Source organism: Telmatherina bonti (assembly GCF_933228915.1).
Source record: "Telmatherina bonti genome assembly, chromosome: 1".
NCBI classification, from domain to species: Eukaryota; Metazoa; Chordata; class Actinopteri; order Atheriniformes; family Telmatherinidae; genus Telmatherina; species Telmatherina bonti.
In genome coordinates, this window is record NC_136619.1 from 40,685,204 (window position 1) to 40,701,450 (window position 16,247).

The window sequence follows — 16,247 nt, forward strand, 5'->3', positions numbered from 1 at the left end:
AGGCGGACTCAGGCAGGTGGACTCAGGCGGGCGGACTCAGGCGGGCGGACTCAGGCGGACTCAGGCAGGTGGACTCAGGCGGGCGGACTCAGGCGGGTGGACTCAGGCAGGCGGACTCAGGCGGGTGGACTCAGGCAGGCGGACTCAGGCGGGCGGACTCAGGCGGGTGGACTCAGGCAGGCGGACTCAGGCAGGCGGACTCAGGCAGGCGGACTCAGGCGGGTGGACTCAGGCAGGCGGACTCAGGCAGGCGGACTCAGGCAGGTGGACTCAGGCAGGCGGACTCAGGCAGGCGGACTCAGGCAGGTGGACTCAGGCAGGCGGACTCAGGCAGGCGGACTCAGGCAGGTGGACTCAGGCGGGCGGACTCAGGCGGGCGGACTCAGGCGGACTCAGGCAGGTGGACTCAGGCAGGCGGACTCAGGCAGGCGGACTCAGGCAGGTGGACTCAGGCAGGCGGACTCAGGCAGGCGGACTCAGGCAGGTGGACTCAGGCAGGCGGACTCAGGCGGGCGGACTCAGGCAGGTGGACTCAGGCGGGCGGACTCAGGCGGGCGGACTCAGGCGGGTGGACTCAGGCAGGTGGACTCAGGCAGGTGGACTCAGGAGGGCGGACTCAGGAGGGCGGACTCAGGCGGGTGGACTCAGGCGGGTGGACTCAGGCAGGCGGACTCAGGCAGGTGGACTCAGGCAGGCGGACTCAGGCAGGCGGACTCAGGCAGGCGGACTCAGGCGGGCGGACTCAGGCAGGTGGACTCAGGCAGGCAGACTCAGGCAGGCGGACTCAGGCGGGCGGACTCAGGCAGGCAGACTCAGGCAGGTGGACTCAGGCGGGCGGACTCAGGCGGGCGGACTCAGGCGGGCGGACTCAGGCGGGTGGACTCAGGCGGGTGGACTCAGGCAGGCGGACTCAGGTTGATCTGCCCAGCGCCCAACGCCAGGCGCCTAAATGAAGCAGCAGTGAGTGATTAAATAAAAAGGCTTCTCACACTGCCTCAGCTCATCTCGGGAAAATGGAAACTGATTGATGACCACTCAAAAGTTGTTTCTGTTATTGCTCTCAGCCCTCCTCCTCTTCCTCATCGCCTCTCCATCCTCTTGTCATGTCCTCTGACAACTTTTTTTATTCCAGTCTAATTAAACTCTCTTCTCCATAATGCTCAATCTTTCCTTCATTCATCGTCTCTCCGTCTGCTTTCTGTTTCTTTCCACTCAGCTGCCTTACCGCTCTTTTATCCCTCCTCTCCTCTCATGTTCTACCACTTCTTCTCCCCTCTCCATCTTTCATTTCTTCCCTCTTTCCCTCTTATTTCTTTACCTTTCTGTAATCTCCACTTTTTAGTCATTTTCTCTCCTCTTCTCCTCTTCACCACTTATCTCCCCATCATGTCATTCTCTCTTTGTTTTCCTGTCCTCCCCCATCTCCGTTTCGCCCCTCTCCATATCCTCCCACGCACACTCTCCTGTCTAATACCTTCCTCTCATCTCTCCATCCACCTTTCTCCTCCCTCCTCTCTTCCAGCCCGTTTCTACCCTCAAATCCCGCTGGTCTTCCTCCTTTCCTTCAAAAGATCTTGTCCTCGCTCCCTCTCCTCTCTCCCTTTTCTTTCATCTCTTCTCTCTGTTAGTCTCTCCTCCTCCTCCTCCTCCTCCTCCTCCTCCTCTGTTTCAGCAGTCGAGAGCCACTGAACAGCGGAGGCAGCAGCAGCTCCGTCACTCAGCTTGGCAACAACTCGCAGCAAAGTGAGGACCCCTGATTTTCTGTCTTTTACCTCTCTTTTTTTAATTACATCCTCTTTGTACCTTTTTTCTTCCTGATTGACGGTTTCTGTAAATTCTTCTGCACTTTTCAAGCCTATTTTCTTCTATATTGATTTCTCTCGGGGTGCAGCAGTATGAGGGTACCATGCATCCCAAATAGGGTTTCTGTCCTTGCTCCAACTGGAGCATGCAGCCATATGCTCTTCTTTTCTTTTCTTTGCATCTCACTGGAAATAAGTAGGCCAGTCTGGTGGTTTTTATATGGCATGTTAACTTCTGATTGCCAATGTGCATGGATCTGAACGGATATTTTAAGGTAATCTCACATCATCCAAATCCTTCGTGCGGTGACAGACTGTGTTGGAACATGAAGACTGAAACCCAGCAGCTCATTTCTGGGTTTATTAAAAGGATTTCGTGTGAAAAGGACTGAAAAAATGCAGGTATAACTGTTACTCTGTGAGAAAGATCCTTTTATTTTTTACAAATCAAATATTTACAAGCTGCAGGATGTTTTTGGATGTTATTTTGGGCTCCTGAAAGCTTTTTTTTTTGTCATCATTTTGGAACAAAGTCCGTCTCTTTGCATCAGATGCAAAACTGGAGGATCATAATGTCAGTCATCTAAGCAGGATGGACTTCTCAGTCATATCCACACCGGTCATGGCCACGTTTCCGGCCACTTTACCGCCAAACTCTTCTTTAGAGGACGTCAACCAGACGTCGTCTTCCTTGTCGAGGTCCCCTCCTCTAGCTCCTCACTCGCAGGTGGCCTCGGTGTTCATCGTGCTGGTGGTCACGGTCATCATTCTGGGGACTGTGGTGGGAAATGTGCTGGTTGTGGTGGCGGTTTTCACCAGTCGAGCCCTCAGGGCGCCTCAGAACCTCTTCCTGGTGTCTCTGGCTTCAGCTGACATCCTGGTGGCAACACTGGTCATCCCCTTCTCACTGGCCAATGAGGTGAGGAGTCTATTATCATTATTCTGCCATGAGATGCCAAATACTCTACATCTGGGATTAGCATGCCCCAGAAACAAAACAGGCATCACAACACCTTTTATAAGACATAAGAAGGTAAACATGCAACAGATAAAGAATCCCTTTACCTTTTTACCTACAAACTTAATTATAAGAAAAGTTTCCAAAGTTTTAATTGCCAGAAACAAATACAAAAAAATAATCAGTTGTGTTTAGTAAATATCAACCAGGTTAAAATTTGGTGCCACTTTAAAGACGTTTAGTGGTTAGTAATAATTCACATGTGTTCAATCAGCTTCTTTTAAAGAGTTTATACTAAATATGGACGTTTTTCTTGTTTATTTCATGATTCCAGCTGCTTAGTAGTGTTTAGTTGCTGTTTGATTCACTTCTTCATGATGCTCCATACAATTTTAATAGTTATGGACTGCAGGGAGGCCAATAAAACACAATGTGCTGGAAGCCATGCAGAGAGAACTCTGACATTCTTAGTTTTCCCAAAGAGAAGCTATAACTCTTACTCATCTGACCAAAGAACCTGTGTCAACTGTTTTCCCGCCCATTTGAGAGCTGGACGCTGTGTCTCCACAGACAGATTCTGGCTGCAGCAGTGGACTGTGTAATGTACAAATGGTTTTCCAAATTCCTCCAGCTTTCTCCTGCAGAGCTGCCTGAGGGCTCAGAGGTCATGAATATACAACAGTTGTTTGTGTCCTTGGCTTAACACATGCAGATTTCCCCAAACTCTTTGAATCTGTTTGGAATATTTTGCTCTGCAGAAGAAATTCTTCACAAGTTGTCACTGAGAAATATAACTTTGGAAGTAATTCAGGAGCAACAACCATCCACACTTGACAAGACAAAACTTTAAACAGAGCCTCTTTTTATACCCAGTCCTGACACCCTCACCTTCCACCAATACACCTGCTGATTTACTGGATTGTTGTTTTTTTTTGTTTTTAATGTGTTACTGGCATCAAATTTTACACACATGTATTTTTAAAATTCCATTTCTAAAATTTTATATTTAGTAGAACTTTGTATGTTGAATGAAGCTTTAGCTTGAATCAGAATTTTTGCAAGATTTCCCAACTTTTTAGAAAATGAGGTTTTCTGTAAAGCCGTGTGGATGAGGAAACGAATCTGAGTCCCTCGGCTAAGAGATCTGTGATTTACCACATGACCACCCCTTCACCACCTAATTTAGACTTTGTCACATGTAAATAAGGCAGCGTTTGCTTCCATCTTGTTCTGCTGAAATGCTTCAGTACCGTAGGGGACGAGTGTTAAAATAAGATCCACATGAATGCCAGGATGCAGGTTTTCTCAGCAGAACATTGTGCTGTACCGAGACGAGCAGTTTTACTCAACCCTATGAATAAAATTTGTATATATTTCTATCTATCTATCTATCTATCTATCTATCTATCTATCTATCTATCTATCTATCTATCTATCTATCTATCTATCTATATATATGTATATATATATATACCAATATTACAGTAATATCCTATCATTTTATATGTAGCCTTTAATTAGCTTCATTAAAAGTGCACATTTACCAGAGTTCATCCAAGATGTTACAGGAGTCTGTTAATCAATGTCTTCATTGTGACTTTCACAGTTTCTCCATGTAAAAACAGATAATGCAGATTGTAATGGTGTTTATCTCTTAGATCTGAATATTTCATAAGATTAACTTAACCCTCCTGATATGTTGCAGGTCAAATTTAACCTTTTGAAATTTTAATAATCGGAGAAAAAAAAATTAAATTATACAAATTCCTTTGATTTGAAGCTTCTGCTTGGTGGTTTAATTAGTGTAATCAACATACAAAACAGAAATAGCTCATATTTGTTCACTTCATTTAAAGGAAACAACAAAATATAAATAATAGAAAATAAAATAATGTTGTGTAAAATGGTTGTGGTTTTTCTGTGAAGGTCTTTCCAGTGTACAATAAACAAAAAATAACGTTTTAAAACACATTTTTATAAAGAAAACAACTCACTTATCCTCAGTCAGTCAATCTTTGAGATGTAAATAACACCACTCCACTAAATATTCATTAAACTGTCAGTAACGAAGTCAGATATAACCCATGATTACTGGAATTTCTCAGTTTCTGACATTTTTGAGTGACTATACAGGAAACAAACATAAGCAGAGGATTAAATATATAAAAACTAGGGATGGAGGTGTCAGAATGCTCTCTAGAGGCCACGGCTACGGTAGTAACACTGAATCAGCAGCTGGCATCGCTGATTTCACCATGAGACTGGTCAGACATCAGGTTGGTGGGACAACTTTTGGTCTGCTACTGGATAAAAGGAGATCTTTTCCAGCGTTAAGATCAAATTTCGCTGTTTGGCCTTCACATAAATGGAAAAATAATTGCAATGAGTAGCTACTATAAACAATAACTACATAGTTACTTTAGAAAAACATTTACTTACCAAGTTGAAACAACCAATGCTGTTGGATTGTCAGGAGATGTTTGAAAAATTATTAATCCAATATGTAAAGTCATGACATATGCTCACCGGACACTTTATTAGGTCCAACTGTTCAGTCGCATGTCAACACAAACAGCTGATCTGACAACCACGTGGCAGCAACTCTGTGCTTTCAGGTATGTAGACGTGATCAAGGCGACTTGCTGGAATTCAAACAGAGCATTGAATTTGGGAAAACTGCAACAGTAGACTGAATAACTGATGTTGTTATAAATGGAGTCAGAATTAGGTGAAAATAACATGAGAACATGGATCCATCCTGCCTTGGATCAACATTTCAGGATGCTGCTGGTGGAATGGTCTGGAGGAGATTTTATTGTCCCACTTTGGTCCCCCTTAGTACCACCATGACCTGGTTTAACCTCCACAGCCTCCCTGAGTCCTGCTGCTGACCATGTCCATCCCTTTCTGAGCACAGTGTAGCATCTTCTGATGGAAACTTCCAGCAGGATGATGCACCATGTCACAAAGCTCACATCATCTCCACCATGACGATGAGTTCACTGTCCTCCAACGGCCTCCACAGTCACCAGATCTACATCCAGCAGAGTAGTGCTTCACATCCTGTTTTAGCCGTAAACCACGTGCTGTAACTATGCATGAAGCCAATGAATTAAATAAGTAGGTTTTATTCATCGAATGTTGCAGGAAAAATCTAGATTACCAGAATAGATATGAAGCACTCACTGACATAACTAAACTGACATATCTTTAAGTTGAAAACATAAGATATCCATTGTGATGTGGTGGAAGATTCTCATGGTGATATAGTGGAACGAAGTGGCAACCTCCGGTGGTTAAAGGTGACGCCGACGCAGAAATGCATAAAACTGCAGTTCCCCCTTCATCCACAAGGGGCTGCAAAACAGAGCGAATCTCCATAGACTCCCATGTTAAAAAGACCAACTTCTGTTTACAGCCTGGGTATAAAAATCCATTTTCGGTTTGATAGGTCAGGTTTACCTTCATGACAACTGTGGAGGGAGTGAATTTTTTTCTAACTCACCCGTTTAAAAGTAATTTAATCTGGAAATTCTGCATATTTAGGGGCGTGTCCTTTTGATTGACAGGTACCCAATCTCCTGCTTCAATTAAGAAGAACATAGAACAACCGCGGTTTTTAGCCAGTTAACAACGTGACTTAGCTTTAGCCTGCTTACCTCCGTTAGCTGGTTAGCTCCTGTTATCTCCAGGTTAGCTCGGTTAGCTCTTAGCTACAGGGAACTCGGAGTTTGTTTGATGTCAATCATCCAATATGACGCTCACACCCCCCTCTCAGCTCCACCTCTTTGCCCATATTTGTATTTTCCCGGCAAGATGACATGCATGACGCTGCCAAGATGGTGATGGTAGGAACCGCCCACCAAGCTTCAATTCAGCTCTTCAGAAACCTACGATTGACGTCACGGAGGCTATGTCCATCTTTTTATATACAGTCTATGGGTGGAACAGGAGATTCTCATAATGATGAGGTGGAATGGAAGATTGTCATAATGATGTGGTGGAACAAGAGAGTTGGCGCTCAGGTGGAGTTCATGGATTTTCAGCCAACAAATCACTTCATTTTTCAAAATTGGATAAAGACTTCTTTTAAGGACCGTGCAGGGTTTAAAAAGAGTTTTCTTTTCTTGTTATTGATTACTTTTTTTAATTACAAGGCAGGATTAAAAGGTGGTTTTAAAGCTGTGGGGACTAACACAAAGTAATTAAAGGCATGAGGAATCAAGTTTTTAATTCTTATTTGCTGAACGATGGAAGATTAAAGCTAATTTTCTTTGAGTCAAACAAAGATATAATTTTCAGCTACTTAATGAAAATCTAAAATCTTTGAATGGTCTAGTTTGAGGTCATAACACCTTTATAGTTTTAGGAAACACACAGTTAAGCAGTCATTAAACCTGTGATTAATCTTATAACATGTAAAATCAGGGATGTGCTCCACAAGGACACGAAGCTCAATGGGGCTCTTCTGCTCAGTTCGCACAGTAATGTGATTCTGCAGTCGCAGAGGTGACGTTCAGACTCATCTTTCCTCAGTCTATGGAGTCATTTTTGTTTCATTGACTGTGGTGATGAATACAAAGCGGGCATGACCCATGAAGTCTCTGTGGACAAGTCACAGAGGTGTTCGCAAGGTCATAATAAAATAAAAGACCTCTTTTTAGAAAAACATCACAGTTTTTACGGTAATTAAAATACAGTTTCATTTAAACAGTCTCAATTAAACTTTGTAGTTTTGTCTTTCAGAGAAACTAATGGTTCAGCTGCTGTAAACTAAAGAAAAAAAAAGAACTTAACAGAAGCTAATCTGGAGTTCAGAAGCTGAACCATCAGACTCTACAAACTGTAAATGATACCTGCACACATGACTAAACCTACGTTAAGCCATGCTACATATGTTTTTAAACTTAAAGCTCCATGCTACGCATTTAAAATGTGCATTCCTGGAGTTGCCATTACCCTGCAGAAAATGTACTTGCAACCTGTTTTTACTAGCTTGGGGCATCATGTGATGTTTTGAATGCACACGGGGGGGCTGATTCAGCAAAGAAACCCAAGAGGAAGGGGAGGAAAAGAAAGAGACAAAAGCCAGAGCAAGACAAGACAAAAGCCAACATCAAGCTGACTTTTACTGCCTAAAGAGAGCTCAGAGATGAGACAGGATGCAATATGGATGTCGAATTGGCCTTCATTAGGGGGCAAAGTAGAAGAAGTTATCAAAATCAAAAATACACATTTACGAAAGTATTCCCTCCTAAGTTTAAAATTCTGATCTGAAGATGTGGCGCTTGAACAGTTGTAAAATATAAAACACCTGGAAGCAATAAAAGGTAAGAAAAGATTACTTTATTCTCTGAGGACCACAAACGTCTATATAAAGTTTTACCGACATATTTCAAACAGGTCCAAATTTATTGAGCGACTATCCAGCAGGCTGAAGGAGCACCTTTATCCCTGCTGGCATGATGCATGAGCCTCTGCTATACAAGCTGAGGGCTACATGTATGGATCTGCAGATCAATAGGAACATTTCCATCCACCCAGTTCTATACATTTGTACAAAAGAGGACCTGAACTGGAAAAAAAACAGAGAAAAATGCCATAGAAACGGATAAATGATGAATAACACATGATGACGTTTATGTCGCTTGTTATATTCCCTTAAGTTTTCTCTCAGTTGTAGAGAAAGAAAAGGCTGAGATGGAACTAAAGGCAGCTGCATTACAGAAAATACTCAAATAAAAATCTGTCAGTTGGTAAATTTAGGGCTTGATCAAATGTTTTTTGCGTGTCAAACTTTAATTATTTGAGTTGTTTAAACCTAAAGTGAAATTAAAGTGTGAAGAATCATATCAATGTAATAATTAGATGTAGGAATATTAAGAGACCATGGTCCTCAGCCGGAATAGGGTGGATTGTCCTTGCCGGGTCGGGGGTCAGGTCCTGCCTCAAGTGGAGGAGTTTAAATATCTCGGGGTCTTGTTCACAACTGAGGGAAGGATGGAGCGTGAGATCGTCAGACGGATCGGTGCGGCGTCTGCAGTAATGCGGACTCTGCTCCGGTCTGTCGTGGTGAAGAAGGAGCTGAGCCAGAAGGCGAAGCTCTCGATTTACCAGTCGATCTACGTTCCTACCCTCACCTATGGTCATGAGTTGTGGGTCGTGACCGAAAGAACCAGATCTCGTATACAGGCGGCTGAAATGAGTTTCCTCCGCAGGGTGGCCGGGCTCTCCCTTAGAGATAGGGTGAGGAGCTCGGTCATCCGGGAGGAGATCAGAGTAGAGCCGCTGCTCCTCCGCATGGAGAGGAACCAGTTGAGGTGGCTCGGGCATCTGGTCAGGATGCCTCCTGGACCTCCCTGGTGAGGTGTTCCAGGCACGTCCCTCTGGGAGGAGACCCCGGGGAAGACCCAGGACACGCTGGAGGGATTATATCTCTCGGCTGGCCTGGGAACGCCTCGGGATCCCCGCGCAGAGTTGGCAAATGTGTCTGGGGAGAGGGAAGTCTGGGCTTCCCTGCTGAGGCTGCTGCCCCCGCGACCTGACCCCGGATAAGCGGCAGAAGATGGATGGATGAATATTGACCATCAGCCAGGCTAGGGTGGGCATTCTGACTGGATGACACCAGTAGTTGGAGCATCCCAGGTGTCTTTGACCCTGCAGCATCATACCTTGTTGTTAGCCAACACTGGGAATGTCCTCTTAGACCAGGGCTTCCCAAATCCAGTCATTGAAACCCACTATCTGTTAAGGTTTGCAGCAACCAATCACGGAGCTAACAGCAGGTAAGAAAACCAGTAGCAGCTTTGTTTATTGAGTCCAAAGTCTTCGGAGGTGTCACTAAAAAACAGAGGCATCTCCCATTAACCCCAGGTGAGAAGAACATCCAATCAGCGCCGCCACAATGCCAGTTGTATCTCTGAACAAGCAGAAACCAAACAACATAAACAGCAGTAACATAATCCCAACACTGCAGCGACTTTTAGATGCAACTCTTCTCCTACACACATGAATCAAGTGAATGGCTCGTTACTGGTTGACATGCGGAGGAGGGGATGTTGTACAAGCAGATCCAACGACCGGACTTGGGCACCCCAGCATGACTGATTATTATAACGGTAATGATGGTGGTAATAATTATTACTGTTTTTATGCTGCCTGGCCAAAACCAACAACAATAAAACAAAAAAGTCACCACCTGGGTTAAAATAAGCAAAAAGGAGCTTCCTATTGGATCATTTCTGCAAGGTTACCTTTCAGCTGATATTTAACTCCAGCTGAGCAGCTTGTCGTTTGTGAAACAAGCGTGTGGGAAGACACATGGCGTGTTCATGGAAAACGTGTTAGTCTGTTTAAAAAGGGTCAGATCATTCAGTCAGCATCAGACAGATCAAATATCTCAGGAGGATCAAGAAGTGTGTGTTTGTAAAATCTCTGAACAATTTAACAATTTTTATCAAAAGACAAATGTCTGGAAAAGATGAGCAGATATTTAAGGCTCTTTTTTTTTGTCACATTTGTCCCCGTCTTCATACATTTCCTCTGCCTTGCACAAACAAATGAGCATGATGGTGAATGTCCATAATCATTCCTGTAGTTCTCTAGACGGTGTGTATCCAGTTTAGTTTTATTAAACTGGAACACACACTGTGTATTTTCTTAAGGAGCTGCCAGTTTTTATCAAACAGAAGCTTTTTCTTTAAAAGGGAACCTGAAATATGAAACGTTAATGGATGAAACACTGAGTACATGGAAGAAATTCAATAAACATATGTCACCACTTTCCATATATATATATATATATATGTATATATATATATATATATATATATATATATATATATATATATATATATATATATATATATATATATATATATATGCTATATATTTCCTATATATATATATATATATATATATATATATAGTAATAAAAAAAGATCTAATAAAAATTAGTCTGTTAGTCTCAGAACATCTTGTTAAAGTTTCAAAAACCTCTGATATTTAATAGATTTTCTCCTGTTAGAGGTGGGTGTGTGTCTGCTTGATGTGCAGCTGCTGGTTCTTCTGATGTTCTCGTCTTCACCCAGCAATAACAGCCTTGTGCTTTTTTTTTTTCTCTTATCAGCCATTAATGCTTGAAATCCAACATGAGCGTCACATGCATCTGGGTTTGTTTCTCTTCTTCTCTGCAGGAAGCCTCTTTTATTAAAACATTTTTGTTCGGAGCACATCAAGCCCGGCACTCCGGGTCATCCCAGTCGTTCTGTGTGGTTCACCACTCATCTGATAATTAAACTGCTTATGTTGTTTTCCAGTCATGCACTGATGGAATTATAATGAGGGCGTTCATTGTATTAAGAGCTGCGACTCTGATTGTCGAGTCAATCAAACCCGTTATCACAATACGTCTCAGTTTTCATCACCCACTCATCCGTGAAGTATTTATATAATATGATGTCATGTGAAATTTCCACCTGATTCTGTGTTTTTAAACCATCGTTGTACAACAACATCAGGTGCGGATGTCTTCCTTTTAAAGGCCACTGGAAGCCCTTCTGATTCCTAATCTGCAACCGCAATCCCAAAATAAATGGATTCAATCTGAAGAGCTGCTGCAATGAATCATGTTGCACACAGAGCCAGCTTGTCCAAACACCATCCGTTACAGCTTTAACACACGTTTGTTGACCTCGTGGTGAACTGTGATCACAGACGGTGGTCTCTGGAAGCGTTCCTGAGCCCATGGAGGGATTTTGGGATCACATTGGTTTTTAAAGCATCTGAGAGGCTGAACATCATTTGATGTTGACGCTCATCCATATTACACCCATCCAAAGGCATTTTCTATGCTAATACTTTATTTTGTGGTTGTTTTGTCACATAAGTTTCATAACGTACACAGTGTGCATGGTGTTGTAAGTCTTTATTTGTGTTCTTCAAGGTGTGTTTTATATTGAGTCCATTTATCCTCCATTCCAGTGTCCTGGTCTCTTAGGGCAGATTCACATCAGCGATTTTGGTTCAAAACGGAGACAGTTTGCTTGGAAAGTCCGCTTCATTTGGGGAAATGTGAACACGTGTGAAAATGTGAAAATATGATACGGGCCAAAGAAGCGGATTCGGTCCGCCTACGAATGCAGGTCTCAGTGCGTTTCAAGCAAACCAAATACAGGAAGCGGACTACAAAAAAAAGTCCCTTCCTGCATTGGGCGTAGCATTGCATTGTGGGTAAATCCATAGTGATGGCATTAAGGGTCCTCCGCCTCGTCTGGTGTTCATACTGCGTCCATTGTTGCAGTGTATTTCTGCAGGATACTGGCATAAGACACAATAAAAAAAAACAAAAAACAAAAAACAAAAAACTATAGTTTTGTGCTCTATATTTAACCATAGACTGTATATAAAAAGATGGGCGGAGCCTCCGTGACGTCACCCGTAGGTTTCTGAAGAGCTGAATTGAAGCTCGGCGGGCGGTTCCTACCATCGCCATCTTGGCAGGGGCATGCGTGTCTCGCCCGGAAAATAGAAATATGGGCAAAGAGGTGGAGCTGAGAGGGGGGCTGTGAGCGTCATGGTGGATGATTGACATCGCTCGAATTCTGAGCTGCCTGTAGCTAAGAGCTAACCGAGCTAACCTAGATATAACAGGAGCTAACCAGCTAACGGAGGTAAGCGGGCTAAAGCTAAGTCACGTTGTTAACCGGCTAAAGACAGCGGTTGTTCTACGTTCTTCTGACTTGAAGCTGGAGATTGGGTACATGTCAATCAAAAGGACACACCCCTAAATATGCCAAATTTCTAGATTAAATTACTTTTAAACAGGCGCGTTAGAAAAAAATTCACTTCCCCGACAGTTGTCATGAAGGTAAACCTGACCTATTAAACCTAAAATGTATTTTTGTACCTGGCTGTAAACGTGTTTATTTCTGCTGTAAACATGTTTATTTCTGCTGTGAAGTTGGTCTTTTTAACATGGGAGTCTATGGGGATTTGCTCTGTTTTGCAGCCCCTAGTGGATGAAGGGGGAACTGCAGTTTTATGCACTTCTGCATAGGCTTCACTTTTTACCACCGGAGGCTTCGTCCATCTTTTATATACAATTTATGCTCGCAACAGTTTTCTTCTGGACACAGGTCTTGTCCCGCTAAATACTAGTGCAGCGCCACCTCTGGTGGGAATGAGGATATCCAACAGTTGTAAACATGATCTCGGTCTGAATGGATACACCCTCCTAAAACTGAGCCATGTCCTGAATCGGACCAAGTCTAGTGGACTATCCTGATGTGACGCACCCTTAAAGACACAGAACTTTTACCATTTAGTAGATTTCCTCATGTGTTGTTCCTCTGTTGTTAACAACTTTATAGCGACGCCTTACGACTTCCAACCGATGTCAAGACACAAAAGTGAACTCTGAACTCAGCACTGCCCACTAGTGGAGGAACTGACTCAACAACCATGGCAACATAAAAGGACGCATTGAAGTGTGACAATGTTTGAACGAACGTCCACCTTTACGTACATCAGGGAGCAGAAACGGACTTTAAGGTCCACAAACTTTCTGGTCTCACAAAAATACTTAAAATAAGACGAACCTCTTGAGACAACAGCAAACTTTGACTTTCATTTCCTTCTGGGACATGACATGATGAGACTAGACCATCCCTATGGACGTCTTGGGTCTTTCTTTATATGTTTGATACATCAAATTGCTGTTCAACAAGTTGTCTTTATTTCACAAATTTCTTGTTCTGTTGACAGCTAACATATTTCCACCCTTGCATTTATTTGAAATATTTACCTTAAAGTTGCTAAAATGTGTGTTTTTGAAGCCAAACTGCACAGAAGTGTCATACATGCTCCTTAATTCGCTTCTGAACATAAGAATACAGGTTATGTGTGTTTTGTTTTGGCTTCATCTCCCATATTTTCAGTATAACTGTGGTTAAATCAGGGGCTTTGGTGGAATTTAATGGGTCTAGGGGTGTCAGAATAAATCACTCTCAGCACAGATGGATTGATAACTGTAAACTTCCAGTAAATGTTTCCTCCGGAGTTCACAAAGCTGCAGCCAACGCAGCACTAATGAGATATTGACTGAATTTTTACTTATAGGTGAAATAATCCAGTAGGCGCCAGCAGGAGGCCTCCCTGATCGACTGAAGCTTATTGGAAAATCTAATGCGAACATAAATAACTTCTCGGCTTACATCTTAATGACTTTTTTGTCTCTTTCCAGGTGATGGGCTACTGGTACTTCGGTTCCACCTGGTGTTCCTTCTATCTGGCTCTTGACGTCCTTTTTTGCACTTCGTCCATCGTCCATCTCTGCGCCATCAGCCTGGACCGATACTGGTCCGTCACTAAAGCCGTAAGCTACAACCGCAAACGGACGCCTAAACGGATTAAAGTGATGATCAGCATCGTTTGGCTCATATCCATCGTCATCTCCTCTCCGCCGCTTCTCATGTCCCAGATGGAGACGGATTTGGAGATGGACGATGAGGAAAACGTGCACAGACAGGAGTGTCTGATCAACAACCAGACGTGGTACATCCTCTCCTCCTGCCTGGTGTCCTTCTTCGCCCCGGGAGTCATCATGATCCTGGTTTACTGTAAGATCTACCGCGTCGCAAAGCAGCGAGCCTCCACTGTGTTTGTGGCGAAGAACGTGATGGAGCGGCAGCCATCGCAGTCTGAGACCTGCTTTGTGGGCGCTCCCGTGACCTGTCAGAGGAAAGGCAAAGTGCCGTTTGAGCTGGACAGCCCGCGGCCCGCCAACCGATGCAGCTCCTCCAACGTGGACAGCAACAGCAGCACCCACAGGAGGGAGGAGCTGGACGACATCGACCTGGAGGAGAAGACCACCGAAGCTGACGTGAAGCTTTCCTCCAAGTTTTCCTCATCGCTCCGACTTCCAAGGAGGACCGTTGGGAGGGTGAAAACGGAGGAGGGAAAGGATGGCGAGGAAACAGCAAACAGACTGAAACCTCCTCCTCCTCCTCTTCCCTCCTGCGCCTCCATATCATGGGCCTCATCCGACCAGTGTTCCAACCACTACCTCCTCCCCTCTCCGCTGCCTCTCCGCAGCAGGCAGATGTCTCTGTCCAAAAACAAAGTGGCACAAATGCGGGAGAAGCGCTTCACGTTCGTTCTGGCCGTGGTGATGGGGGTCTTCGTCTTGTGCTGGTTCCCCTTCTTCTTCACCTACAGCCTCCACGCCATCTGCAGGGAGAGGTGCACCATCCCAGACACACTCTTCAACCTGTTTTTCTGGATCGGATACTGCAACAGCAGCCTGAACCCCATCATTTACACCATTTTTAACCGTGACTTCAGGAGGGCCTTCAAGAGGATTTTGTTCCACACTCATAAACAAACATAAACTGAGAATGTATGATGTTTGTGAGTGGCTTTTAGCTTGCTCACACATGCACAAAGACACAAATGTGCACACAGTTTCAATCCTGTTTTCCACTGTGCTGTCATATCGACATTAAAGGGCTTGTCACAGAGCTGGAGTATTGATTCATTATTCAGATACTCACTAATTTATTAGATAATCCCTTTCTTTTCCACCAGAGGAAAATTATTATGACACAGCAATGCAACAGAGTGTGTCAAACCCCGCTTCCTTGATGCAACAATAGTTAAACATTGCTTCTTGTATTGAGGCTGAACCTGAATGTTAATTAGAAGAAAAAGGCTGGAGGGCTGTGAACTGAGTCCCTGCGGTGCTTCAAGACGTATGTGCTCTGTAGCAAGCAAATTGACTGGCTCTGCAGTCCATATATTGACACAAAACATAGAAAGCTAGAAAGAGCAAAGATAAAAAAAAAAAGAAAAAAAAAAAGATGGAGGTGCTTTGAATAATACACAAAGCGTTTAAAGCAGACATGAGAGTAATTAAACACCAGCAGCATCTGAAGCTCAAACTTTAACTTCAAGTGCAGACATCTGAACAGCGCCGTGTGAGAAAGTTACTAGTTTGTCGTGCTACAACAATTTTCTGGCGACACTGCACAGCTCGGGGGCAAAGGCATTAAAAATTCATGCACAGCTAACAGATGGGCTGAGCTGCTGCAAACAGAGAGAGAGGGAGGGCCAAACAGAGGAACGCAGAGGGAGGAAACGACAGTCTAACCGAGCCTGAACCTCTGAGTAAATATAATCACGCTGAGGCTTTTACAGCAGTGGATGATCATAATCTTCTGGAGTTAAAAATGAAATAACTGGACAGGCAGCTGCGGGAGGAACGACCCGAAACTTAAAGAACTGAATGTCAACATGACCTGCAAATAAAGCGAGACGCGGAGCATCAGTCACTGCAGCTTTAATCAATCACTTCATGCTGATTGTAGAAGACTTTGTGTGATTAAAGATCATCAGTTCGCGTTAGGATGATAACCCGGCGTGATGCGTTTATCTGTTCCAACACTGACATGAGAGTCTGCAGCTGCGGGGGGAGCGATAAGTTCATCCTG

General features: G+C 43.8%; 1 protein-coding gene across 1 annotated transcript; it reads left to right on the plus strand.

The window, feature by feature from the left end:
• Nucleotides 1-2,394: 2,394 nt before the first annotated feature.
• On the plus strand, nucleotides 2,395-15,148 carry LOC306760424 (alpha-2Db adrenergic receptor-like; the record flags this gene model as incomplete). Its single annotated transcript, XM_079246258.1, has 2 exons — nucleotides 2,395-2,721; nucleotides 14,003-15,148. The coding sequence occupies 2 exons, from the start codon at nucleotides 2,395-2,397 to the stop codon at nucleotides 15,146-15,148; spliced, it is 1,473 nt and encodes a 490-aa protein (XP_079102384.1).
• Nucleotides 15,149-16,247: the final 1,099 nt, after the last annotated feature.